The 27,239-nt window shown below is 41.8% G+C and overlaps 1 protein-coding gene across 1 annotated transcript; it reads left to right on the forward strand.

Moving 5' to 3' along the window:
* The first annotated feature begins 1,378 nt into the window (after positions 1–1,378).
* Positions 1,379–26,740, forward strand: MTTP (microsomal triglyceride transfer protein). The gene is made up of 18 exons (XM_030947857.1): positions 1,379–1,487; positions 5,749–5,936; positions 6,492–6,635; positions 8,625–8,732; positions 9,485–9,601; positions 10,655–10,794; positions 11,638–11,788; positions 15,109–15,266; positions 16,127–16,295; positions 16,875–16,982; positions 17,886–18,098; positions 19,113–19,324; positions 19,927–20,024; positions 20,126–20,247; positions 21,035–21,262; positions 25,037–25,161; positions 25,512–25,682; positions 26,572–26,740. The coding sequence occupies exons 1-18, from the start codon at positions 1,427–1,429 to the stop codon at positions 26,738–26,740; spliced, it is 2,682 nt and encodes an 893-aa protein (XP_030803717.1). The 5' UTR covers positions 1,379–1,426.
* The last annotated feature ends 499 nt before the right edge of the window (positions 26,741–27,239 follow it).

Below are 27,239 nucleotides of genomic sequence, written 5' to 3' on the forward strand. Positions count from 1 at the left end.
AACCACAAATGGGGAAGAAGCAATAGCAGACCCCTGGGGTTTCCTAATCTCCTCCCTCCCACGTGTGCGCACACAAACAAAATACAGGAAGAGGACCAGGGGGAGCTTCCACAAGGTGCAGATGAGCATGGGAGAGAAGCAGTGGCATGGACCTGTTGTTTCCCACTGCTGGGCAATTATTGACAACCACAGTGTTTGCCCAACTTCCCTTTACCACAAAAAAACAGAGGCATTTATACCACTCAAGGTGAAGGCTGCTCTCACTTTACCACAGAGGATGGGGCCCTCTGGGAGTCTCTAATTGCAGCCTGGGGTGGCTCTTGCTGGGTTGGGGTGTGTGTAGATTGCAGTCACATGGAAGCAATATGGGGAAGTGAAGTGGAAGACTGTGTTGATGGCTCACTTGTGTGTTTCCTTTACTGGCAGGAGCAGATCCTGCCTCTTCACAGAGCTGGGAAGCCTTTGTGTGCTGGGGAGAGGCATGCAGCCTCGCAGGGCTTGCCAAGAAACACGGGGGGTTGGCCTGCTGCCCCACTGACACCTGAGGGACAGCTGAAGGATGTTCTTTAAGCAGCCCTGGGGCCATGAGGTTAGTGTGAGAGGGCCTGGGATTTACTGTCAGAGGAAAAGGGAAGCGTGTGGGTTAGTCAGCCAGGGCGTTTTCAAGGGAGGTGGTGAAGGAAGCACAAGAAAAGGGAGAAGGGCTTGGTTTGCCCTGCTCCCAGACCTTGCCAAGCAGGTACCCTTCACAGACATGGGACAAAATGTCTTGTTTTATCTCATCTTTCAGGCTCTAACCTCTGCCATTGCAATGATATAAGATAGAGGCTGGGGATGCTGAAAGAAAGAACATTGATTTAGTATGGTACAGTGCAGTAGGCATTGACATCACATCTGAGTCTGTAATGAATTAGGATCAGTTTTTTGGGATGGCACTGATAAATTCCATGTACTTCTGATTCCTGGAAGACCCTTAAAAGACCTCTGCTTCTGTGGTTGCTCAGAGATGATAACAGATGATGCAAGACGTGGAAACAGTGGTCAGGATCTGGCCCCTGGCAGAAACAGAGCTGATGGTCCTTCTGTTCAGAGAGAGGAGTGGTGGCAGGATCTGCTGGTTCTTCCAGCACTGGAGGTGGGCTCTGCTTCTCAGAAATGGGTCTGTGTGGGCTCAGTATTTAAAAATGAAAGCCGAGGTGATTGATAAAATGGGGTAGAAACTGCCAGTTACCTTAGTTCTTAATAATTAACTGGAAGTCCTTTAATGAACTTAGTACCTGAGTGTGGAATTTGGAATCTGACCTTTACTACATCTAGATAAACAGTGTGGCCAAGCCTGTGGCTCTCTCTGCAAGCTCCACTCTCAGCTCACTTCTTGGACGTTCTCACACTTCATGCTGCAGTCAGGAGCTCGGCAGAGTCCAGCATGATTCTTCTTACCGTGCTGTTCCTTTGCATCATTTCCACCTACTCAGCCTCTGTGAAAGGTAGGTCTGTACTGGGCTTGGTTCAGCTTCTGCCTCAGCAGAGGCAAAGCCAGTGTGTGTGTATGCAGATCTCTGTTTTGCCTCAAAAATTATCAGCTTTACTCAGACATGCTTGAGTAATACAAGATGCATTTACTAGCTAGGTTTAAGTGCTTGTGGCATTCCTCTCAGCAGAGGTGATGGAGGAGACGATGTTTTCAAGTGCACAGGGCCAGTGGTGTGACCAGGAGATCAGACATCTTGAACTTGCTTCATCAGGACATACTGTGGGGGCACTGACTTCAAAGGGACTTTTCACACACTCAGAAGTTAAACACATGGAGTTCTCTGTGCAGCAGAGCCAGGAAGTGCTCAGGGCTGCCCAGGTTTCAGCTTCTGAGCTGTTGACTTAGCTACCACTGAAGTCAGTAAGAAGCATCCTGTTAATTTCATTAAAACATTGCTCTGTAGTAAGTCTTGAAAATCTGGAGCAGAGCTTTACTCAGGTGTCCTGACAAAGTCAAGGGTATGAAATCTTGGAGACTGCCTGCTTCAGCAGTGCCAAAGCAAGGAAAGGTCTCTGTAATAGTGACTCTTCATGTACAACTTCACATTAAATTTAGAGGAGCAGCAACCTTATAACATGAGTTTTTAGTTTAATGAGGATGTCTTCATCATGAGGGGAAGCAGGGGGAGCACGCCATCCTGGGCTAAGCTGCAGAGATGCTCTGATGGGTGCCACCTCCTGCTTCCTGCAGGGAATCCAGGACACTGTGTAAGCACAGAGCAGCAACCTTCCTTCTTCCCTGCCTCTATACACCCTCATGAAAAGAGTTATAAAGGAGAGAAATTTGCAAGCAGTGCCTCTACCTGTGAGTTTATTTCATGAGACTGCCACATTCAGTTTATGGCTAGATACCAATATGCCACATTTCTGTGTCTGATCTTGCCAGACTCCCCTTAATATCAATTAAGCAAAACTTCTTGATGTGAAGTAGTATTTGCTTGTCACATTCCCCAGGATACTGAGCAAGCATTTTCCCTTTAATTAGTCACCCCTTCAGCTCTGCCACATTTCTTCTCTTGTGCAGCGAGATTGAGAGCTAAATTACTGGCCCAAAGGCCACTTAGGGCCTCAGGGTGAGAGCTGGGATTAGGATTGGTGTTTTACCTTTTCATCAGGCCACGCTGCTTTTGGAAATATCGAAACATTATTCTGTTCAATTCAGGTAGGTCAGCACACGTAAAACTTTCCTACTGCAGTTCCACTTGAAAAATGTTTTCAAGTAAGCGGATGGGGTTTGCTTTTTAAAGCTATCTGGTGTCAGAGATAGTGGCAGATATGATTTATGAAGGTAGAGCTAGCAAGTAGTTAGAGACACACATGCTGTGCATGCCATATGTATTAATAAAAGGCACAGGACATGACAGCTGTCTCTACTCATGCAGTGTAACCTTCTGTATTATACAGTATCATGATTTAATTATAGACTTGGCATGTTACCCTTAATGACAGACACTTAACATTACTAGTCAAACTATGTGTTATGCACTCCACCTTGGAAGCGGCACTTCTGACCCCCAGAGAGCTTGGCTGGGCTGGTGGCAGTGTGTGTGTCCGTCTCTCCTCCCTTCTCAGGCGGTGGGACACATGCCATCAGCTGAAATGTCAATGGCTGCACAGGCAGCAAGGATTCCAGTGCTGTGCTGAATACAAAGGAAGGAGCTTCTAAAAGAGTGACTTTCTATTAAGAAAAGTTTCTATCAGAAAGAAACAATATTCCTTTTTAAAAGTACTGGTGTTTTCTTCGTGGAAGTTGGCATGAAAATTTAGTTGTGTTGTTTTGAGTACTGGTTTTGCTCAGTGATGCTGTGCCTCTGTCTGTCATGTGTCAAGATCCCCCCTGCCTCTCAGCCTGACCACACTATTCAGTTGTCTCTCTTGGGTTCCCCATTTCCACAGGGATAAGTGCTAACTCTTTGGGACTGCTTTCAATACTGCCTCATCCCTGCTGCTTCTCTTATCATCATCTGCTCTTGGCCTCACCTTTCCAAGTCTGGCAACTAAAGGTGTCTTCTGCCCTGGCTCCTGCAGTGTTTTCTATGTGTGAATTGGTGAAAATTTTCAAAACCTCATGTTCTTCTAGCTTCCAGGAATACTTTGCAATGATTAGTCTCTTCCATGACACTTGCAAGAAGCTCCTGCATCATTTGCTCATCTGTTTCCTTTAGGATGGAGCATCGCTGTTGTATCTGGGGACAAGCAAATGCTAAAAGGGAGGAGGAGGGAAGGAACTCTTACAAAAGAAGAATAAAAGCATGTATGTGTTCAGCTGTGGGGAAAGGAAGAGGGTAGGTGAAAGGTGCTTTTAACTGAGAATAGGGAGGGAGCAAAACCACAACATGCACCTTAACTAATAAGAGACTTGTCTCTGAGCACCCAGATAATTTCTCTTGGATGTGCTATTCCCCTACTTTTTTCCTTTAGATGGGACTGTGTTTATAATGCACCTAGTGGGTGGTATTCCTAAAATCTCAGCCAATACTAAGTCCTTTGCACTGCAGTTTCTGCTGCAAGTCAAGGACATTTTGAACCAGGAAGCAACTGGCTCCAAGGGACTGCAGGGAACCTGGGGTGTCGCTGAAAGGCATAGCCACCTCTGAGCAGGCACTGAGCACCCTCTGCTCTCAAGGGTAAGGTAGCTTCAAAGCAAGGAACTGGGGAAGGAAATTGGCTAGGAAATTCACAGTAAACCTCCAGGAAGGGTTGCATGCCTCTTAGTGACTTTGTTTTGAAACAGACACACAAGACATGCAAAACCAGACAAACCCCATTGTGCCAACATGAATCCTTCAACCTCCCTGGGAAAAAAATCAATAGTTACAGCTTTGGCCTCTCACATGTAAGCAGGCTGAGCCCACTGGGATCACCAGACTTGCTGCACCACATCCCCAGCTGGCATAAAGTCTATTTGGTTCTGTAACTTTGCCAGTTTACACAACTTGCAGATTAAACTTGCTGCAGTGTCCATTTTGCTCAGGGAAAGGTTCTTTGATGCTCGCCTTAATCCACTGCCATGGTATCTGAATGAACAGGGAAACAATGTGATGCAAAGTCTTAATGAAGCAGGGGTTTTGGACTCTTTAAGAACTGCAGAATGTACCCATCCAGCCATGATGGAACTACCCTATGCACCCACCTAAATGGGCTTTAAAATATTAAAGTGAAATAAGACTGATTTTCCTTTCTATCAGTGCAGTGATTTGAAGTTTATTTAAGTGAGTCAGATAAAACAGAGGGATATAACATAAATCAGGATAGCCTGATGAATATCTGCAGGGGACTTTGAAGACACTGATTCCATTACAGCATGCTTAAGAATTTTTCTGAGCTGTTGTGAGAGATTTTTCTTCTTTCCCCTGCCCTTCCCTGCACTTGTCATAAGACTGAGATGCATCTCCCTGAGGACAGCACTTTGTGCTTCTTAGATTAACTCTGTTGTGAACTTGTTTCTGCTCTGTACCTCCTGAACTCCATGAAGAAATCTCCAGTGCATTCAGTGGTGCAGCATTTGGGTGTGTGAGGCTGGTGCTGTGCTGCTTACAGATAGCACCTAAGGTCACTCTGTGTGTGTTTGCTTTGAGAATGTTAAGAGCACTTAGTGTACAGCCAGCTTATTTTCCCTTCTCTTCCCTTTTACGTTCCTTAAAATATATAAATTAACAGCAGAGACACAGCTATGGGAACAATTATTTTGTTGAAAGAACAAGAGCTTAATTATTTTATCTAAAAAATACATTCTTAATGTTTTCATCACATTCATATCACACTTGGGCAAGACTCTCCATGGAAAGATTCCCAATAAATGTGCAAGAGAGGCAGAGAATGATTTATGTTGGCCCCAGCAAACACATCAGTGCATTTCACATTGCTAAGCACACAAATTGTGTGATTATTAACAGTATTTTGAGTTGCAAATAATTTTGGATTAATTTGTAATGCTAACATAGCTGAAGAAAAGAATCTGACAGTCTTAAAGAGCTAGAACAAAGGATTTTGTCACCTTTCTTGTGTTATATGTGTATGATCAGTGTCAACTTAATCACAAAAAACCCCAGCTGCTTCAGAGACAGTCTCTGTAATCAAGAGTAGCAGGATCAGTCCCATAAATCTTTTGCTTGTAATTAAATTTTTAATTTTTCTAAAGATTTCTTAGAGAAAATGGTAGATTATGAGTATTAGTCAATTCTAAAATGCTGTTTGTTTTTGCTTTCCAAACAGGGCACACTACTGGGCCCAGCCTAAATAATGACAAGCTATATAAGTTTGCTTACTCAGCTGAAGTCTATGTTGATCGGGTGAAAGCATCCCTGCAGAAAAGTGCAGGATATCGGATTTCTTCTGGTGTGGATGTCAACCTCTTATGGAGAAATCCTGACAATGATGATGACCAGCTGGTCAAAATTACGGTAATTATTGCCATCAGACAACTTTAAACATACCCAATCCTTTCTGCACTTATCTAGCTGCTGATCTAATCTCAGAGAACTCACTTTCAGAACATGAGCTAAACCTTTTATTCTCCAGTCTCATCAACTAAACCCAGCTGCTTTGATGATCTAATTCCTATAGAATATGATTTCACAAGTATCTATCTAACATCATAAGCCAGCACTTCAGAATGTCTCCTGTATTTAGAAATTGCTTCATACAGCACCTATAGCTTCAAGCGACTGGTGTGCAAGCCCTTACCTGAGGGGCAATATGTCGTCCCCAGTTGTAACTGCAAATATTTCTAAATAGAAACTGGGTTTGGAACTTAGCTTTCTGGTGACATTTTCTGAGACTTACTTCCCCAGTGGAGAGCGCTGGCTTCTTTTTTAAACTGATGTAGTAATCATGGAAGATTAATAATCAGCCCCAGAAATAAAGAACATTTATTATGTGATTTAGTCTATCTACTCTACTCCAGGTCAATTCTACACTGCTCTCTACATTAATTTTCTCTGCTTTTGCTTTGCTAGATGAAAGATGTTCAGGTTGAAAATGTGAATGAGCGTCCAGCTGATAAAAACATCTTCAAAGGAAAAAGCACAGAGAAGATCATCGGGAAAGAGTATCTGGAGACTTTACAGAGGCCCATAATGGTTGAGCTAGTCCGTGGAAAAGTAAGAGCCTGTCTTTTAAAATTCAGTCCCTAAGGAAACATGACACATATCTTTTGTAACAGACTTGAAGAATTTACCAGTTCACTATTCACTCAGTGTTTTTAATAAGCCATGGTGTCCTATCATTCTGTGTGCAATACAGTAGCTGAGAACAGACTGTAATTTGCCTTATAGCCCAAGCCTAGAAGAACACCACACAATGGGGAAGTAAAGAGCAGATTGTCCACAAAGATAGGTACACATGTGGATATATGCACAATTGCTGTGTGGGACTTGTGCTATTGACTTCTGCCAGGGCAGGATTTTGTCCAAGATCTGAAGGCAGAAAAGCAGATACAATTTGTCATGAGGGATGTTCTGCTGAGTCTATGAGGAACTCAGTAGAGTGTTAATCACTTTAAACCCTTACCAAGTATTTTACCAGGATTGCTTTTCCTAGCTCCTTGGTTTTCTTATTTACTTCTGTGTCACCTGCCAAGTTAATGAGCTTGATGCTGAAAGAGCTACAGCCTTACGTGTTTTTCCCCCACTGGAAGAGAGTCTCCAAAAATCAGAAGAGAAGGATCAGAGAGCAGATGTGTCTCAACACATGCCTGGGTTTTATATCCTGCCCTGAGAGACCACCAGAGTGCTGTCCCAGCACAGGAGCACCCATGTCCATTTGTAGCTCTCAGTGTCCCCCTTTCTCTAACACACTTTCTCTGAGAAGGGGATTCAAGTACATCCTTCCCACTCTGTTTTTCTCTGCAGAGCTGCTTATGAGAGCTGCCCTTGTACTCAGCCTACTCTTATGGCCAGGGAGTGGTGAGGCTCGAGCCATGGCTGCTCCTGCCTCCTGCCCCTGCTCCTTCATCCTCTTGTTGCTTGTGGCATTAGACCAAGAGCCCCATTTTCCCCTCTGCAGCCCAAGCAATGCTCAGCAGGTGGGGCAGGAGGGGCTGTGAGAAAAGAAGGAAGGTTGAAGGTCACACTCCCTTTTCCCATCTGCAGAGCACAGTGAGGGCTGTGACACTCTATCCCAGCAGGATCTTTACCTCCTGCTGTAAATAGGCACTGAGCACATACCCTGGCTGCCAGCTCAGCCTGCTGAATTGCAGCTGCTATCAGACCTGCTCAGTAACTTTCAGACTCAGCCTTGTCATCAGTTTTACACAACCTAAAAAGAAACAGGACGGTGCTGGCTGTGAACTGCACACATCCCTACATGAGAACAGAGGTACCAGAAGAACACAGAATGCATCTGCTCCTCATACATTGCACACTTTCACATGCTAAGGCTAAGATGTAGTATTAAAACCTGGGGCTTTTTCTCAGGTGGTAGGGTCTATACACTCCTTTTATGATTTCTTTGTGGTATGACAATTTCATCCCTGGCACAGTAACTTCACTTTTCAGGGTTACCCCAAGATAACACACTGATTGTACTTACAGTTCCAGATAAAGGGGCACTTTTAAAGCACCAGAGTGGAGGTGCAAAGTCTTGTTACCAGAGGAGAGGCTCAAGCACAATAGTTGACCCACGTAGTGCAAAGGTTGTGATATGTTTGACACGTCATTGAAGTCATTCTATCTGTGATTTATCTATGATTCATCCTGAGTTTTTGTAACCTGTGATTAAAGTGCAGCAGATGTTATGCCCCTGTGGGGAGCGATTACCTGAGGATTATGCAGAAAAATGAGTCGCCTGTGAAAGTATGAAAAGTTTCCCATTTCCCATCTAAATTCTCTCTAATTCGAGGAGGAGAGATGCTCACTGCACTGAAACTGTACTTAGGTTCAGCTGAAGGCCAAAACGTGTTTGTACAGTTATTGCCAGGCCCTGCAGCCTCCACAGTTTGCTCAAAATAAGCAAATAACAGATCCAAATTCAATGTTTTTCTTGAGTGGATCCTCACTATTCCTTTCTAATTTAACCAGATTTGTTACATACTTTTGAATGATTTTTATATGTTTGTTTTGTTTTGTTTTGTTTTGTTTTAATTCCTATAGATCAAAACCTTCTACTCATATCAAAATGAACCTGGTTTTACTCAGAACATTAAGAGAGGTCTGGCTAGCCTTTTCCAGCTACAGCTGCACTCTGGCTCTTCCCGTGAGGTATGGTGCTCTATCAGGCAAGATTATCATCACATGAGGAACAGGCAGAGCCTGATCTGCTCTGGAAGGCAGACCTGTGGTTCCTGCTGACTTCAGAAAGAGTGAGCTGTGATAGAAATCAGTCCTTTGATAACATTTGAGGTTAGGGACATAAAGACAATCTTCTGCATATTTGGTGACACAAATCAAATCACTGCAATTAGCATAAAGAAGTAGTGCAATACATTTGATTTAAAATGCCTTTATAAATTTAGCACAATTTGGTAATAAACCACCTTAAACCAGCTCACTATAAAAGAGATTTTACTGCTGTTTAAAGTTGGCTGATTCTTAAATTCAATTCAGTGGAGTCGCATTCTAAATCCAAGTACCCACACAAAGTCAGCACTGATTTAGCTGCATCCATTTAAGTTGCCTTCCATTGTTAAATTTCTAAACCTGTCCCCTTAAACAAAGCTCAAATTTAACTCAAATTTGTGAGTGTAGTGTAAGCTGCCTGCTATTTCCTAATTATTTTGTTTAAACAGCCATTGTTACTTTTCTTCCCAGCCATCTAATGAACAGTACCCCTACCAATCCAAAGCAGATAGTTAGAACCACTGACATCCTCAAAACTGTTAAATAAACCCAAGCAGTGCAGCATCTCAGGTACAGGATTCCAACAGTGGAGAAAATGCTTCATCTTTGGAAGGTGTTGGGGGGTCCCAAAGATAAATTCAAGAAATTGTCCTAATCTAACTCTCTTTTCCAAGGTGGACATTTCTGGGAAATGTGACACTACTTACCACGTGCGGCAAGATCAAGTGACTAAAATAAAAGACCTGGACTCCTGTGAAATAGAAAGGAAAAAATTTACCAGCCACAACCGGGTATGATTTCTTTAACAAAATAAAATCTTTTCTTCCTATTTAAAATATATTCTTAGCAGCTACTACTCATCTTCTCAGAAGTCCTTCTGGCATTAGAGGAAGCAAACTCTATATGTAAATTTTGTAGTTTTACTAGCCCAAATGTCATATGTAGTTCCCCATGGAGAGAACAGGTAATGGATTCTCCTGTGGTGTAAACCACTTTGACTCAGCTGATACAGATACACTCATAGTGATAATAGTAACCTTTTCCCCATCTGCTGTAAATGCCAGGCAAGATGCTGACTCCTGAATGGAGCCTGGTCAGGCTTGCCTGTAAGGTCAAAGGCTTTCCTAATGCATAGGTGTATTACAGGAGATGTGCCAAGAGGTAAATGAAACCCTACTACAGCCCTAGTGGTCCTCCACTGTTAGTAAACTAAGTAGTCACTGCTGAGGACAGGCTGGACACCTGCTGAAGGCACTGGGATTCTCCACATCAGAAACTGACCTTTCTCAGCTCAGAGAAGTATGAAGTCACCACACACTCTCTTAATAAACTGCCTTAACGCCATTACTGGGTTCCCCATTTTCACACCACAAAGACGTCGTCTTGTTTACAAAACAAGAAGCAAAACCAGCCATCTTGTTTGATCTGTGAACATGACAATCTGCTCATTGATCTGTTTGATTGTGAACATGACAATCTCATTTACAAGCTATTTCTCTGGGAAAGATTCTTGTCTTATTTAAAGCATATCTTACAAATGTAGTACTGGATGTTTTCTCAGTTGCAGCCTGCTCCATAACTTCCTACCCTGCTCCTACTGTCTTTTACCCTGGTATATACTGAATTTGAAGCGCATGGTGTAGAAATGACTGGCTACTTACTGCAAAGAGGACACTTGAAAACCTGGTTCACAGGCTTAATTTGAGATGCCAGCCTATATGCACCTTCTTCATATGGCTCTACTTCATGACAAGTCTTGCCCTCATTTGGAACAGTGAGCTCTTTTCCTATTTTGTTGTTTGTTGAATAACCCTCTTTCTGTTTTATTTTTTAATTATTTTCAGATATTGGATGTCAGTACAAAAGCCACATCTGCTACAGTTTATGTGCTAGAAGACAGCTTCATTAAATCCATTAAGGCAGAAGAAAATTTCGTTTTCGCTCTGAATTACCGACGAAAAACAGGTGCCAAAATAGTTTCAAAGTAAGTTGGGCAATTGGACTGTCATTGATGGTGGCAGGACTAGTGGTTCAAGTCAGGTTACATGTGTAGGTTTTATAGAATTGAGATCTAAGGCTGTGAACTCTTCAGGTAAGGATTTAGGTCTCCTTTTTATCCATATACAGGTCCAACTGTGTCAGGTACCAGGTCCAACTTTGATTAAGGGTTCTACCACACCGCAAATAATAAATAATGACATTCATAAGAAGTTAATGGGAAACACCAGAAATTGGCCAAACCCTTTTAATCTACTCATTAGTGCTATAGGTGTTCTGTCTTCTCATTTCTCAAGAAATACTTCTGTTGGATTTCCATGTCTAGCATATGAGAGTTTGGAAGTATAGAAAATAAAATCTACTGCGTAGAAAGGAAACAACCGTGAAACCTAGATCTGTGTTAGACTCCAGACTCCAAAACACTGAAAGTGTGGAGATACTCATACACGATAAATGATTCAGGCATCTCAGTAATAATAGATATTTAAAGGAAAAAGTACATTCAAAAATTTCACTTTCCAGATCTTTTAAGAACAAATATATGAAACATTTCAGAATGTATGTGGATACTGAAGACTGTTTATCAAGTGTTACAAATCTGTGCTTTAGAAAGTCTCTCATACAGGTATTTTATTGCACATAACTCTAGCAATAATTTTGCTGGTATCAGATGCTTCTCTTACCTTAAAACCCCCACAGACTTGCCATGTTCTGAACATTTTAAAATAAGATTTCAGCTAGTCTGTATTCTGTATTTTTTTGTCGGTGGAGGGGTTTTTTGTTTCCCCTTGATCGGCTCTAATGGTGTCCTCACTGTGTGGATGTACAGGCAGAGGCTGGAACTGAAGTCAGTCCAAGCTGGGACAGGACTGATCGCTGCAAAGCAAGTCGCTGGTGTGATCAAGACCTTGGACCCCAATTATGTTGCCATTCCCCTGGAAGCAGAGCCAGTGAAATCTGAATGCAAAAAGTGCCCTTCAGTAAGTAAACACTGGTTCATTGGACATCAGGTTGCTTAGCTGAGCCGGACAAGTGTGAAAGCAAATTTTCTGTCCAAGCAGAACTAGGACAGGTCAAGCATAGCAATATAAAATGCACCCTGGAGTAGGGAGTACGGGAGTGTTGCAATGGTGCTCACCCCACAAGAGTGTTGTAAGATCTACCAGTAAAAGTACCAACCTTTTTGCTCTCTTTTAAAGACTGCAATATTTCTCCAGATCACTAGAAAATACAGCACCCTGTTGTTTTATCTCACCTTGCCAGCCTTGATCTGGGTTCACCTTATTTCCTCTGGGTGGAAATTAATTTTAAGATTGCTGACTGGTGTTTGTAAACAGTTTTGTCGTGGAGGAGCTGAACTGTTCCTAGGATTCAAGTTCATTAGTCATTCCTCAGGCAGGCTAAGCATTTGTTGGTGGTATATTTAACCTCTTCTTACTACCTGACCCCGAGAAAGTCTTTTGTTTAAAGGATTTTATAAGTATTTTACAAGTATAAAATGGGGCTTTAGTATTCTTGGGGAGTCCAATAATGTTCTCATTTTTCCCTGGGAAAAACATTGCCTTGTTTTTTTATATTTAAGATATTTGTAGGCTAAGAGCATGACAGTGTAAATGTATCATCTTTTGTTTTACTCATGATATTCATCATAAACTAAATAGATTACTACAGTGACTGTTAGCAAACAGTATTAATGCTATTACCATTGGGGAATGAATGGGAACATTAAGGATCATTATTCTCTGGTGTTGATAAGCAAGATATAGTTTCTGTTCAGCACACAGAATTTTAGTCCTCCAGAGATACTTCTTATGAGCACAAACATGTTCCTGTATTGGAACTTTTGCTAGTTACTTGGAAGTAGCATTACACTGTAATAATTTTTCTTATCTAATGCTTGTTGAGCCACAAGGAAGACCAAAAACACATATTTGGGGAATATAGAAATGATGCTGCCCATGTGCTGGGGCAGTTCTGAGCAGGGAATATCAAGGCATCTTAAACAGAGTAGGGACAGGTGGTTTTTCCCTGACTCTGCCTGTTGGGGTTTGTGCTGACCAATTTGTCACTTGGGACTGAGTTTGTCCTAGCAGTTATAATTTTCAGACCAAGATAACAAACACAGGGTATAATTCCAGAGCACTGCCTGGGGACTGAGCTATGTCATTATAAACCTAATGGCACGGGGAGAATGAAGTTCTGCTTTCTCACTGTATTTTTCAGTAACTGCTATGAAAAGATGGGCTCTATAAACAGAACACTGTATCCAAAGCAGCAACATAGCATATGGTACTTATATTTCATGGTATACATTAATGCCCTGCTGACATGCTATGCCTTAGGGTTTTACATTCTCAAAGCCCTTTTTAAATTGTAACAGGTCTTATCTCTATCTTTATGAATTTGATAAAATAACCATTACTGCCCTCATTTCCCAGATGGCGGCACTAGCTTCTCTGAGGTTATGGCAAATGTTTGCACTTAAAATCAGGTCTAGATTTCTGTGTTAAGACAACATAAAGCATGCTCTTTTCAGAAGAGCTTATGCATCTTACACTCTTTTATGCTCATGGTTCCTATGGGGAAGGATTCTTGCCCCTTCTGAAGGTGAGGTGGGTTTGTTCTGTCTTGTGCAGCCACCCTTTGTACATTGGTAAGCAGCTGTCATGCACAGACATTCAAAACCAACTCCTGCTCTGTTTAGAACCTCTTGGTTTGGTTGGAGTTTTCCTAGAGTGCCCACAAGACCTCTGTTCTGATCTCTCTGTCAGAGAAACACAGGTCTGTGTCCACGCTGAATTGCCATGTGGAAGTGTGTGCATCTTGTGCCTGAATGTTTGGGTTTTTAAATCCAAACTGTCTAACATTCACATCAGGAGAATGAGGGCCCTCAGAAAAGTCAACGGTGAACGGTGTTTTTAATGCCATGGTCACTGCAGGAGATGGCAGCTGCTCCTGAGCATCCCCCAAAGGAAGGCTTGGTCTCCACTCTCTTTTTCTTGAGATAGCTCCAGCTTGCATCTCCCACCTTGCTTGTCTGTAGGGTATGGGCCAAACTGTCTAAGACCAGCCCACACAGCTGGGCTTTGCACAGGAGAAAATGTAGGAGTAATGAGGTTAGAGGGTTTTTTTTGCTGGGCTGTGGTGCAACTTTAACAGGGGGAATAAAAAGTGACCTATATATTTATCCAATTTCAGTTAATAATAGCAACACTGACCTTGGTGCTAAGCACTAATTACCAGTTGAGGTTAAAAGACCCATCTGTGCCTCAGAACATGAGCTCCTCCCAGCTGGTCATTAATCCTCAGGAAATATCTTATGTCTCAATCATTGTTGCCTAATTATTGTTTGTTACAGTCAATAGAAGTTGCACTCTGTACTGATGAATGATACTTCTGATTGCCAGCAGGTTCAAGTGCTATTGCCCAACACAAAATCCACAGAGGGGAACTATTTTAGTGAAGGTCAGATGGGCGCTGCTGTTATTTCCCACTCGGGAAAACTGCAGTAAAGACTGCTGCAAAGAACAGCTGAGTTTTCACCAAGGAATATTCTTGATAACTTGAGATAACAGAGGCAAAGGCAAGGGAGAGAAGAAAGGTCAAAATACTGACACCAGTTTCTTATGGGAGTATATCTGGAAGGACAGATATGGCTGCTTTGCTACCATGTTGGCCTGTTCAGGTAAAAAATGTGATGTGGGAATAAATACAGCAACCAGCATCTTACCTTTTATTTTGTACAATAGCTACAAATCCCTTTTAATGAAAATTTATGAAAAAAAATGAGACTAACTTCTTGGACATTTAATCCTGTTCTGTACTAACCCAAAATTACCATCTTCTCAAAAAACATGATTAATTAGTGAATTGGGGATTGTGCATCTCCCTTTTATTTTTTTTAAATCTACTTAGGAAAAAATGGGAACATAAGGCAAACACAATATTCACCAGAAAGCACAGTAAATTTGCAAGAGAAGAGATTTCCCTTTATTCCAGTTACAGTATAATAAATTTTATTGTTCCAAAAAAGATTGCAGTGAAGGTCATGTACAACATCAGGAAAATAATAAAGAGTTGGAAGAGAGACAGCTATAGAAAGATTTCTAAGATATTTGTGCTGGGATATCATAAATTACCTAATACTGAGCTAAAGGATCATAAGTCCGTTGGATTTCAGCTACTTTGAGCAACAGCATTTGCTCAAAGTGGCTGAAATCATATCAGCATTTATTTAGTCTGATTTTGAGAACTGAAGCTATAATCTGAGAGATTTTACATAATATGAATTGTTTTGCAGCTTTCTGAGCACTGGAAGAACATCAGAGAACAAATGCATCCTGACAAACTTTCCAAACCTGATGCAGCAAAAAGCTTTTTGTCCTTCATTCAAAACATCAGAAAAGCTACAAAGGAAGAGATACTGAAAATTATTAAAAGTGAAAATAAAGAACTTCTGTAAGTTACCATGAACAATCTTTTAAAAGGTTTAAGTTGCTGAGAAATGCAGAAGGGCAAATTGCATACAAAGAGATTGAGTTCTGGTGATGTCTTAGCAATGCAAACCTGTTCAGTACTGTCTACAGGAAAAGGATTTTTTTTTAAGTTATGTTTGTTCTTGTAATATAATAAATTTTCAGCACATCCTTCAGCCACCAGGGTTGTATCTACAGTGCAAGGCCAACATGGTTTGTAGTTTAGCCGAAGGTTCTTAAACCAAATGGTTGTTCTGAAACACCCTATAACTTGTTCTTGACTTCCCATTGATTTCCTTCAATAGGAAATACAACAAAGTGTTCCCAGGCAACATTGATGCCTGGGAATTGTCCTAGTATTAGAGTTTGGTTGTGAACAGCATGCACACTGAAACTTGAGGGTTGAAAAGCATTTCTGAGTCATATGGTCAGGATCTTTCAAATAAATTGTAGCCGTTGTTAGCAGTGGAGATAAACCTGAGAGTCACTCAGGCAGCATAGAAGCCTTTTCTCTATGTTTCATTGTGCATGCAGTACTAAAACACTTCTTTATAGCTGCAGCCTTTTCCTGTAGCTTTAATACACTTGTGATAGTTGGGTTTTTAAACTTTTTTGGTCCCTTATTTGCATAAATTAAAATACTATCCATGGATATGAATCTGTGTACCATTTTGAGGTGAAAGTTCAGGGACATTTTTTCCAACAAGAGTAAAAGATTCTCTTACTTGCAATGAAGAGCTGTTTCAGTACATAAGCTTCTTTCTCTCAATATCCAACCAAGTCTTTTCAGTATGGACTGGTTCATTGCAAGGATATGTTCATTTAATTTGCACTTCTTTGTAGTCCACAGGTAGTGGATGCTGTAACCTCGGCTCAGACCCCAGAATCACTGGAGGCCGTGCTGGAGTTTCTTGACTTTAAGGATGCAAGCACTTTTATCCTTCAGGAGCGGTTCCTGTATGCCTGTGGATTTGCTTCTCACCCCAGTGAAATGCTCCTGAAATCATTAACTGTAAGTCCAAGGACAAAACAAATACAACAGAGCTAATACTCTTATGCCTTGTCCCAGTCAAAGGGGAAGAGAAGTAGAAACAACTGTTGCTGTTTCTAATTTTCCTTTCTTTATGCCTTCCAGGGTTTCCTAAAAGTGTGCTATTAACATAGAGCCTGCAAGCAACAAACATTCCTATGTCCAGACTGAAAATCTAATTACTTTGTGAAATATTACCAAAATCCATTACTTGAAAAAGAAACATAATACTGAATGTTAAGAAAATAATTTGAGGATTGTTTGATTGTTGCCTTATGAAAGTCCTGTAATCAGAACTGTAAATCCCCTTTTTTTTTCCAAATGAATCTACTTGAGACATTGAATGTAACTGAAGGTGAAAATGGCACTGAGTTATTATATGTTATATATATGTAATGATAGAGCTGTGCTGTGCTTAGCCTGAGCCCAGGCCATTGTGGTAATCACTGCCCTTGCGTTGCATTATTGTTCACAGAAAATGAGGGAACCTGTTGAACCCACAGCAGTGTGGCTTGTCACGTTTACACTGAGACATTAAACAGCTTTGCTTTTGCATGACAGGAGAAGTTCAAGGGGGATGTTGCCAGTCAAGAAATCAGAGAAACTCTTGTCATTGTCATGGGAGCACTCATTAGAAAGCTGTGTGACAGGGACGGCTGCAAGCTGCCAGTGAGTATCTGATGGTCACTGCTGCCGAAATTCTGGTCTGCAATACACAGGACTGATCCCTGGTGACATTACTGGGGGAGCATGACAGACATGGGAAGCAGATTCTCCCACTTAAAATAAGTCCATGAACTCCTATGTTTGATAGAGGATTATATTTTTTTTTTTATAATGACCTCTACTTTGTCAGATTTAGGCTTTGGTCTTGTCTTTTCCCATTTCTGTGGCTGAACCTGTCAGCAGAAGCAGTGCTTGTGCTGTCTTGTCCAAAAGCTTTGCATATCCTCAGAGAAACACTGGCCAACTCAGGATCTGTTTATTGTTTGCAATCACCTTAGCTTATTTCACCACTGTGAAGAAAATTCATTGATTCAAATATTCAACTGTGCCCTGAACATGCATAGAAGGAGGAAGACTTTTACTCTGAGCATGAACTGAGTAGATGCTGGTGTTAGAGGATGAGAATGATCAGACAAGGCTGCTGGATCTGTGTTGTTCAGCACTGCAGCACACCACTGAAAAGATACAGAGCCCTTTTAATTACCTGAACAGGCCCTTTTAATCTCCCTTGTTAATTGCCAAGTAGTTTTATAACATCATGTTCTGAGGCACTGAAGAACACTTCCCTTGCCTTTTTTTGTGGAAACTTGTTGGCCCCACAAGGAGGACCTGTGAAGTCCCTGAATCAGGTCAAGAGCAGCTGGCAAGTGATAAAACTTTGGATTAGGTGTCACTGTAGCTGCAGTCACTTTGGTTATGCTTGAAGGAAGCCATCAATGTACAAATGAAACCTTTGCTAGCCCTGTGCCACAAAAACATGCCAGAACCCAGCCCTGCCCCTTCTGCTCCTGCAAGGGAAAAAGGGAGGTTTATGATCACCATTTAATGTGCTGTTGATTTTCTTAGGCTGTTGTGGAAGCCAGAAGGTTGATTCTGAATAGACTGGAGAAGGCCAACAAAGATGACAACGTGCAGATGTACCTGCTGGCACTGAAGAACGCACTCCTTCCTGAAGCAATTCCAGTGCTCCTGAAGTATGCTGAGTCAGGAGAAGGGCCCATCAGCAGCCTTGCTGCCACTGCCTTGCAGAGATATGATCCTTCTTTTCTCACCAAAGAGGTAAGAAAATATACTGCCCAAGAAAAGAAGTGCAGGAGACTGTATTAAAAATATAGGGTAAATTCACAGAATTAATTTCTTGTCATCACCGACATAGACAGTGAGGTTGAGTCCAATCTCAGCAAATTTGCTGATGGCACCAAGCTATGTGGTGCAGTCAACATGCTGAAGGCAAGGAATGGACTGGTGGGCAAGTGCTAGTCAGCCCTTGGCTCCAGGGTCGCACACAGCCACCAAAAGTGGCATGCAGTCTGCGGGGAAAACCGGGCTCTGCTCGCCAGAGGGAGCACTTGGGCACCTGTGCAGCCCCTGTTCTTCTTGTGCTTTCACACAGGGAGAGCACGCAAAGTAAGAGAAGGGTAAAATAGCTTCATTTTATCCTGCAGCCTCTAATAATAGGAAAAGACATAGAAAACAGTGGGACAAGAGGTCTTGCCTCTGCTGCATTACCTTGCATTCCATTTCATACCTGCAGCTGGCCATCAGGATTGAGGCTGTCAGGGTACTGCTCTGCAATAAGCATATAGGAGGCCATTCAGTGGGACTACATGACTTTCCACAGACTCCCCTGTAACAAAGATGTGTCACAATCTTCTCAGGGACACGCCACCACAGGCACTATCTAGAAAATTAAAATAACAATATTCTTGGTTTTTAAAGTAATGTTTCCTTGACAGTCTAGAAAATCTCTGTCTAACCACTGCTACATTTGTTCTTAGTGCTGCTACTTATTTACAGCCCCGCTTTGAAAACCAGTGTGTAAGGCTGTATTTGGTCTGTGGCTGAGAGAACATAACAGATGTCCCACTTGTCCTTGTGGTCACTGAGCTATACATGTCTCAACATTCCAAAAGGACCATGAAAAACATGATGCTGAAAATATATCCTTATGTATTAGCCTTAGCTATGGAGCTAACTAAGCTAACTTAAGCTGATATTATAAACGAGATTCCAACCTGTACTTTGCCCAGTCATCTGCATGAGCACTGAGTGAATAATGTGTTTCCTGACCAGGTGAAGGAAACAATGAACAGGATATACCACCAGACTCGCAAAATCCACGAAAAGACAGTGAGAACCACAGCAGCTGCCATCATCTTAAACAGTAACCCATCCTACATGGAAGTGAAAAACATCCTGCTCTCCATTGGGGAACTGCCAATGGAAATGAACAAGTACATGCTCTCCATGATCCAAGATATACTGCGCTTTGAAATGCCTGCCAGGTACATTAAGTTCAGTGTAAATAAATACAGCCCTTTCTTACAGAGAACACACAGGTTCTCATGAATTACTAAAACTTAAGGAGAGTATAAAAGAATATCTTAATGTCCCTTGTACTGTTATTTCAGAATAAATCCCTTAATTTCAATGTCATTATTTTAATAGCTATTCACATTTTCACAGGTACAAAAAATATTTGGGCATCTGACTTGCATTACTGTGAAAAATGTCTTCTGTTGATCTTAGTTCTCTCAAATGGTCCCTTGCTTTTGTATTTTCAAAACCAGTGATGTGGAAAAATTTTAAACATCAGAGTGTGAGAATGAAAATAATCAATATATATCTTCTTCTTAAAAACATTATTTTTCAAGCAAGATCTTTGCTTGCCTTTCTTCCTATGACTGCAGGGAGTACATGAAATTGAAAGAGAGACTCTGGGTTAGGGCAGATTTTTAGTGGGAAAAGGTGAGGGTTTTGAAGACCCTCTTTCCTACTGGGAAATTCACCCTCTCTCAAATTTGATCTTTCTATGAAAAAGTAATGCATGGTACTGTAACATTTTTGTATCTCAGTGGTTTTGTTTGTTTGTTTTGAAATACCGCAGCAAAACAGTTAGGCAAGTTCTGAAGGACATGCGTGCCCATAACTACGATCGCTTCTCCAAGATGGGCTCTTCCTCTGCCTACACTGGATATATCACACGTATGTAACCATGAAACTGCCTTTGAACCCTCTTTGTATTCCCAAACATTTCATTAATCCACTAGTGTAGTCACAGGTACCTTCTTTCTTTTTTAACTAAGGTGGTCCTGATGTGTCATCCACGTACAGCCTCGACATCCTCTACTCCGGCTCTGGCATTTTACGGAGAAGTAACATGAACATCCGTGTTTTTGACAGAAGCACTGACCTTCATGCCATCCAGGTAACTGCCACACTGTGCACAATAACTTAGCCAGTATGTGGTCCTTTTCTTACAGCTTCCAAATCAATTCAGCTAATGCTTAAGACCATAAGGTTTGCTGCACTGGGCACAGAACAAGCCAATAACAGGGGAAAACCAATAACAGGGGAAAACCCCAGAATGTGGCATATGTTTACCATAAACAAAACAAGTGTTTTGTTCTTCATCATACATTGTGGTCTGTGTCTGTGTAAAGCCTATACTGTTTCTCTGATGTAATCAATAAAAGCTTTGTGAGTTTGTAAAATCAGGTCCCAGTTCAGGTTATGTCTCAGAATGGAAATTCAAGGAGTAGATCAAATGTACAAATCAAAGAGATTTTAATGTCTGTGTTTTAGAATTTTCTTGATATTGGCAAGAATCTTCAGTGTTATAACTCTCCTAAATTTATGCAGGACAAAAATATTGCAGTGGAACACCTCTGGCCTTTCCTCCCACCTGTCCCTGAAAAATAGTTATATGAATAAAGGAAAATGTGTTTGAAAGAAAACTAGTCTTAGGATTATGATCTGCATGTGGGTAAATCCTGCTCAGCACCTAAAGGGCAAAAACATGGCATGAGATTATTTTATTTTCCATTTTTCTAAGTACTCCTCCTAGTTCCATTAAGTCTTACCCTCATACCTTTTCCACTACAACTACATAAATTAGCATTAGGCATTTAGACATAAAGAAAATATGTGGTGTTGTTAATAGTCTGAGTCGGGCAGGATTTTCTCATTGATTCTGTATCACTGTTCCTTTGTAGGTGGTTCTCGAAGCTCAGGGTCTGGAGTCCATAATAGCTGCAACTCCTGATGAAGGCGAGGAAAACCTAGACTCCTTTGCTGGCATGTCAGCCATTCTGTTTGGTTTCCAGCTCAGGCCAGTGACATTTTTCCAAGGGTATGGTGATTTAATGTCTAAAATGCTCTCGGCAACTGGAGATCCCATGAATGTGGTGAAAGGACTTGTCCTCCTCACAGATTTCTTACAGGTACTAACAGCACACTGTTTGCTTCTTTTTCTGTCTCTTAAGCACAGATGGTTCCTCTCCCACACTGCTGTTGTAGGACACCTTATTTTCTTTATTCTCAATGCTGATAAACTTGACCAGTGTTATACAGATTACCTTTACTAGGAGAGCAATAGAAAAGTCATGGGTATTAAAAACCAGAATGAAATTACATGAAAAGCAACCTAGAACAAAGGTGAGAACAGATATTCTCGAAAATAAACCAGAAACTTAACAAAAGCAAATGCAACTCAGTTTCCTGTTGCAAACTCATATTGCTCTCAGCTATGACCTCCCCAGTTTCTTGTAATACAGTCTTGTCCCATGCAACCACCTAAGTTTTCCTCTTCACAAGCTGTCCAGGAACCTTGTGTCCAGGTAGGCAATAATTGTCAGGTGAATGAATCAGAGAACTATCCTTCAAAGAACAATGCTAAGAGGTCCAAATTTCAACTATTTCTAAGCAAAGCAAGGAATTAAAATGAGGATTACACAGTTTTTATGCAACTGTCACCCTAAATGATTTGCTAATTTTGTGCTTAAACAGATTCACATAGAAATATAACTGGCTACATAATGTGTTATTGGAGGACTAAGAATCTAGACATCTCTCTCAAAGTGCAGGGTCAGCGCTTGGTTTGATATCTTTGTTCTTCCCAAGCTGGGATCTCCTTAGAACCTGTGGATTTAACAGCTGTACTCAGCTCACAAAACATCTGCAGTCTCAAACTTTACTTTTGGCTTTTCCCATTTAATTCATGGCCAAAGAAAATGCCAGAAGTAGATGATGAGATAATCCACTCTGTTCAAAATTACACAGAAACACCCTCTGCACATGACACATTTCCCCATCCAGAACCCAGCTCAGCTCCTTCTAACGGTATTTTGAGTCCAGAGGGCTTCCCAAGTAGTGCCCAAATTGGCTAACTAAAGCTCATTCCAGCAGTGCTTTACAGTTCACACACAGATTATGGGCAAAAACTTTGCTGTGACCTATTTAACAAACAGACCGCAGAGGTGAGAAAGATAATCATGTCTAGTCCTGAGCACAGGGAACATTTAGAGAACTAAATATTTCCAACTGCTGTGCATGCACGAAGCTCCAGACATACTCTGGCTGAATCAGCTGGCTGGGCACCCTTAGAACTCTGCCCGCCAGCAAATTCTCCACTCCTTGCCTTTGGAGAGCCTCTCAAAAGTCTGGGGCAGCCAGGCTGGGACTGTGGGCCATTTTTAACAATGTCAGGGTGCAGTGTTTTCAGTCAGTCACTGCCTTTTTGGAAGCCTTAGTCTTACCTCCACACCCCACAAGGGCAGGAATGGTTTAAAGCGCTGTTGAACACAGCTTCAGGCTGAGCTGCCTTTCAAGCACAGCCCATCTTTCTAAGAATGGTCTTATAGCTACACTCCAACTTAACAGCACATCAGCATGGTGTTGGCACTTCCCTGTGGCCACAGTGTTGTTTCAGGACTAAGAATAACCAGAAGTTATATTCCTGCTATAAAATAAACAGCTCTCATAAAACTGTTTTTGAGACTCCTAAGTCACCTGCATTAAAGTTCAGCAGTGTTAATAGTTCTGCTAGGCAACACACCTGCCAGAAGCCCAGAGAAATGAAATACTGTATTGATAGGTCAGAGAAGCCACTTGAAAGCCAGATCCCAGTGGAAGGTAGTCAGTTCCCAGAGAAGTGCTTGTTGCAGCCATCTCTGCGTTGCATTACAGTAAGATTGCATTACAGTGCACTACATAAAGACACTTTCTTATTAAAACATGGCACATTTCAGCATTTTAAACAGTAAAAAATGACTGATTCTGATCTTTTGGGTCACATTTTCCACTGCAAATGAGACACAAAGCTTAAAATAGGAAAGCAAAGGAAAATACTTCTCCTTAGGAGGCTGGGTCCCTGTGATTTACACCTCCCATCAGCCTGGATTGGATTTGCACATGAGATGAGGGACAGGGCTGAGCTATAAATAAGGAAATAGATGAGCTAGTAAAACACAAGACAAGTGCTCCTTAACTTCTCTGCTGGTTTCAGTGACAAATACAGCTTAATTCTAGGTAGCATTTAAGTCTTGAACCATGCAGCCTTTGTAAACCCAGCCTACTTTAATATTCTTGGGTGTAATGTGACAATACATCTAAAAATATCTGCTCCTCTGGTTGTGTGTACATATCTCTGCCAGCATGTATACTGTTACCTCCTCACTCATTAGCAGCTACCCACCAACCCAGTCCCAATTAAGAGCAAAGTAAAATAAAGTAAAACAAGCTTTATGTCTACACCTAAACAGACCAACAAGGGAAGTATTTTATGTCTCATTGCAGTCAGTATAAAAACTCCCTTTGATTTCAGAAAGGTTTCAATTTCAATCCATGATTTTAACTTGGGTGAAAATAAGAAATCAGAGCATCATATGACCACACTTGCTGGAGTCATGCTGGATTTATAAGCCACAGCCAGCCCACTGCATTCTTTAAATCTCAAGCCCACTTTAGCAGCAACTGACTGCCAAGATGGCTCTGCCAAGCTGGTTCTGTCAAGGAAATAATTTCAAGGATAATTAACTTACCCTAAAAGGTGAAGTAACCATGTACAGCTACCATAATTATCTGAGTCTTCGATTACAGCCAGATAACTTTAATGTTCTGAACAAAACCCTTCCCTGATGTTGCTCCTTGCTATAGGGATTAGGAAGCTAGACTGACTCTCTGCTTGCTTCTTTCTTAAATCTTGGGACGGCATTAGTTGGAGCTACTGGACTACTGAATAGCTAAGAAGAGAATAGAGACTTCTAGGGTGCCTGGACATCAAAAAAGGGCAGGAAATTGACATTTCTACATGTCCTATAAAGGCCTGCAACATTACAGGTGCTGAAAATATCACAGGCACAGAAACCTGAAAGGAGAGCAAAAACCATCTGTCAGACTGAAGAAGGTGTCCTGTATGTGAGGCACATGATCAAAAGAAGCTTTTCCCAAATTAACATTTCTTTTAAAATGGTGAATTAATCCACTAGTTCTTAGGGAAGCAGGACAAATATATAAAGAGAGATAGATTGCCAAGCTGGATGAACCCTGAAATCTTGGCTGTGTGTCAAACCTTAAAAGGAATGAACTGTCATGACCCTGAGCTATATTACCGCTTCCGAAATTGACTTTATGGATGTGTTTCCAGTCCAGCCTTACAGGTTTCATGAAGCCATGAGCACATTTGATATTTGATAGAAAATGCATTTAATGTGAATTAAGGTGCATTACCTGATGGGTTTGGCCATCCAGCCACTGAAGATGTAATTCCTGTCATATGGTGGGTTTGGAGCCACTGCACAAGCGGCAGCATCCTACTGCCAGTACAGCTCTGCTCAGGGGTGCTGGTCACACTGCACTGCACCTGTGCTGGGCTTCAAGCAAAGAGTTCAATCTGATTTAGCTGGACTGCTGTCACAGCCTCCATGGGGCTTGTGTCGTAGCTCTTGGAGACATGGTATTCCCTGCAGTGACACTCTGTGCAGAAATGGTGCCAGCTGGCACCCAAGGAGAGGGGAAGGATGCAAGGTGCCTTGCTGTAGCTTCATCCCATTTCTGGGGGAGGGATGTGCATCAGGATGTTTTGTCCATCCTTTCAGAAAATCCCTCTATTCCTTTTTGTTCTTGCAAAATGGCAAGTGGTGTGAGTGCAGGACCAAAGGGAATAAGGAAACCTCTGAGGTGTGCAGTCAGTAATCTGTGCTTTGCCATGGCTCCAGGAAATCCAGCTGCAGTCTGGGCCCACAGCCAGTGCAGAGTTCATGGGTGGGCTGGCCATCGACATCTCCGGAGGGATGGAGTTCAGCCTGTGGTACCGGGAATCCAAAACCAACGTCAAGAACCGGTGAGATACCCCCAGCACACGCTGTAGCTGTAGGCACCTCAGGCTTCTGAGCCAAGGTAGCACCAATGACACAAATTTAAATATAAAAGACCTTGCAGATTAGTTAGAATTAAGCAACTAAATAAATAGAATTAAATAGTTACGTGCATGGGAGAATATCTTTACTTCTCTATTCCTTTCCACCTGGATAATACCAGTTCCCACTGGTCTTGTGTGAATTTATATACCTTTACATGAAGAACAGGCTCCTTTGAGGGCAGTTTTTGTTTGTGTGGTAGGACTACTTGTAATTCAATTTCCTCTTTTTTAATGTGTTTTGAAACAATTGTAATGCCTAATTTTTTTTGTAGGGTAGCCATGTTTGTAGCTGGTAACACCAAGGTGGATTCCTTCTTTGTAAAAACTGGTATGGAAACCACTTTGGAAACAGAAACAGCTTTAGACTTCATCTCCACAGTGCAGTTTTCACAGTACCCATTTTTGGTCTGTATGCAGATGGATAGAGTGGACTCTCCATTCAGGTAAGAACTAAGAGCACACACTTTCTGAAGTGTCTTTCCAGCCAGCTGCTGGAACTTTTGGTTTTCACAGACACGAGATTATCCACTGAGGCCAAATTCCAGCCTAACATGATGAGGTGCAGTGCAGGCTGTTACGCACACTGACCTCTCTGCTAACCCATTCCTCCCTGAGATTCAGAAATAACCTTTCTGAAGATCACAACTGATCAGCTCTGAATGGGCACTTCAGTCCAATTCTTTAATTTGATTTTGCAAGTGAATTAACTTAAGTGGCAGGACGGTAGTGCCCTTGTGTGCAATCAGTTCTGATGGTGACCTCAGGTTTTGCCAGCAGTAGTTCTCTATTGCACTATTGAGAAAGGAAGTGCAAAGCCCTACATGAGCTGAAGTCAAAAGTTCTCTTCATCATCTGCTATTTATTCATGTCAACAAAAGTACCTGGTCTGGTACTCCTGCAGCCATTGTGTTCTATCATACTTTATTAAGGCACCAGTTTTCCTGAAAACTAAACAACTGTGCAATAAGGTTAAAAAGATGCTCTTCAGTAGCCAAAGAATAGTAATTAAATTGGCTCTATTGGGAATACTGCTCTCTCCTAATCCCTATTTGCTAAAACCTAAGGAAGATAACATTTGTAGAGCCTGTGCCAGATTTCCATTCAGGTTTTTCTCGTCTGAAAGATGGTTAAAACCTGAGTATTTTAAGACTTTGAGAATCTTCAGGAAATCCTAAGAAAACAGTGTCTGCTATTCTGCAGCTACTGAAACATCTGCTGATTATGTCTGCTGACTGTGGCAGGGCCACCTGGCCTGTGTGCAAGGTGTTGGTAGCGGGGTGCAAGCTGTGCACGGAGCTGCTGATGGCAGAGCCCGGTGCTGTGTCTTTGCAGGACTCACATGACCAAGTACGAGAGCCTGCCCTCCGGCAGGCGCTACACGGCCAGGAGGGGGAAGGCAGCCACGCTGGCCGGGAATGAATACCCCCTGCACCAGGAAAACTCCAACATGTGCAAGAAGGTGTTCGGCGCCAAGTCGGACTCTGCTGGCAGCTGGTTTTGAAAGCAGCGCCTGGGCTCCTGCTTTCCTGAATCCCTCAATGACTTAGGCCTGCACACACCTTACCAGCGAGGAGCTTGACCCTGCACTGCTGCTTTAATGGGAAATTTGCCATTGATTTCAACGGGCCAGGATCAAACTCTCAGTGTGTGCACAGTGTTTACATATTAACCTATATTTAAAACTTTTGTAAAAAAAAAGCCCTAAGGCAAATAAAGACCAATTTGGTAGCGTTTCATGCACTCCCGTAAGGGTGGTGCTTGTTCTTCATTTTTACTTTTTTGTGCCAAAAGCAAAAGTAATCCTTCATTTTTTTTTTCTTGGGGAATACAGAAGTCTGTGTTTTTGATGTGTGGAAAGAACAATTATGATGTATAAAGAATGATTATTTATAAATGTATTTTAAAGTATTTAGGTGTTTTAGGCCTTTGACCGATCCCTGTTCAAATATTCAAGTACAATTAACATCCAAATAGGACCATGAATTCCTGCTTACTCAGTA

Source organism: Camarhynchus parvulus, chromosome 4 (genome assembly GCF_901933205.1).
Source record: "Camarhynchus parvulus chromosome 4, STF_HiC, whole genome shotgun sequence".
Taxonomy (NCBI): domain Eukaryota; kingdom Metazoa; phylum Chordata; class Aves; order Passeriformes; family Thraupidae; genus Camarhynchus; species Camarhynchus parvulus.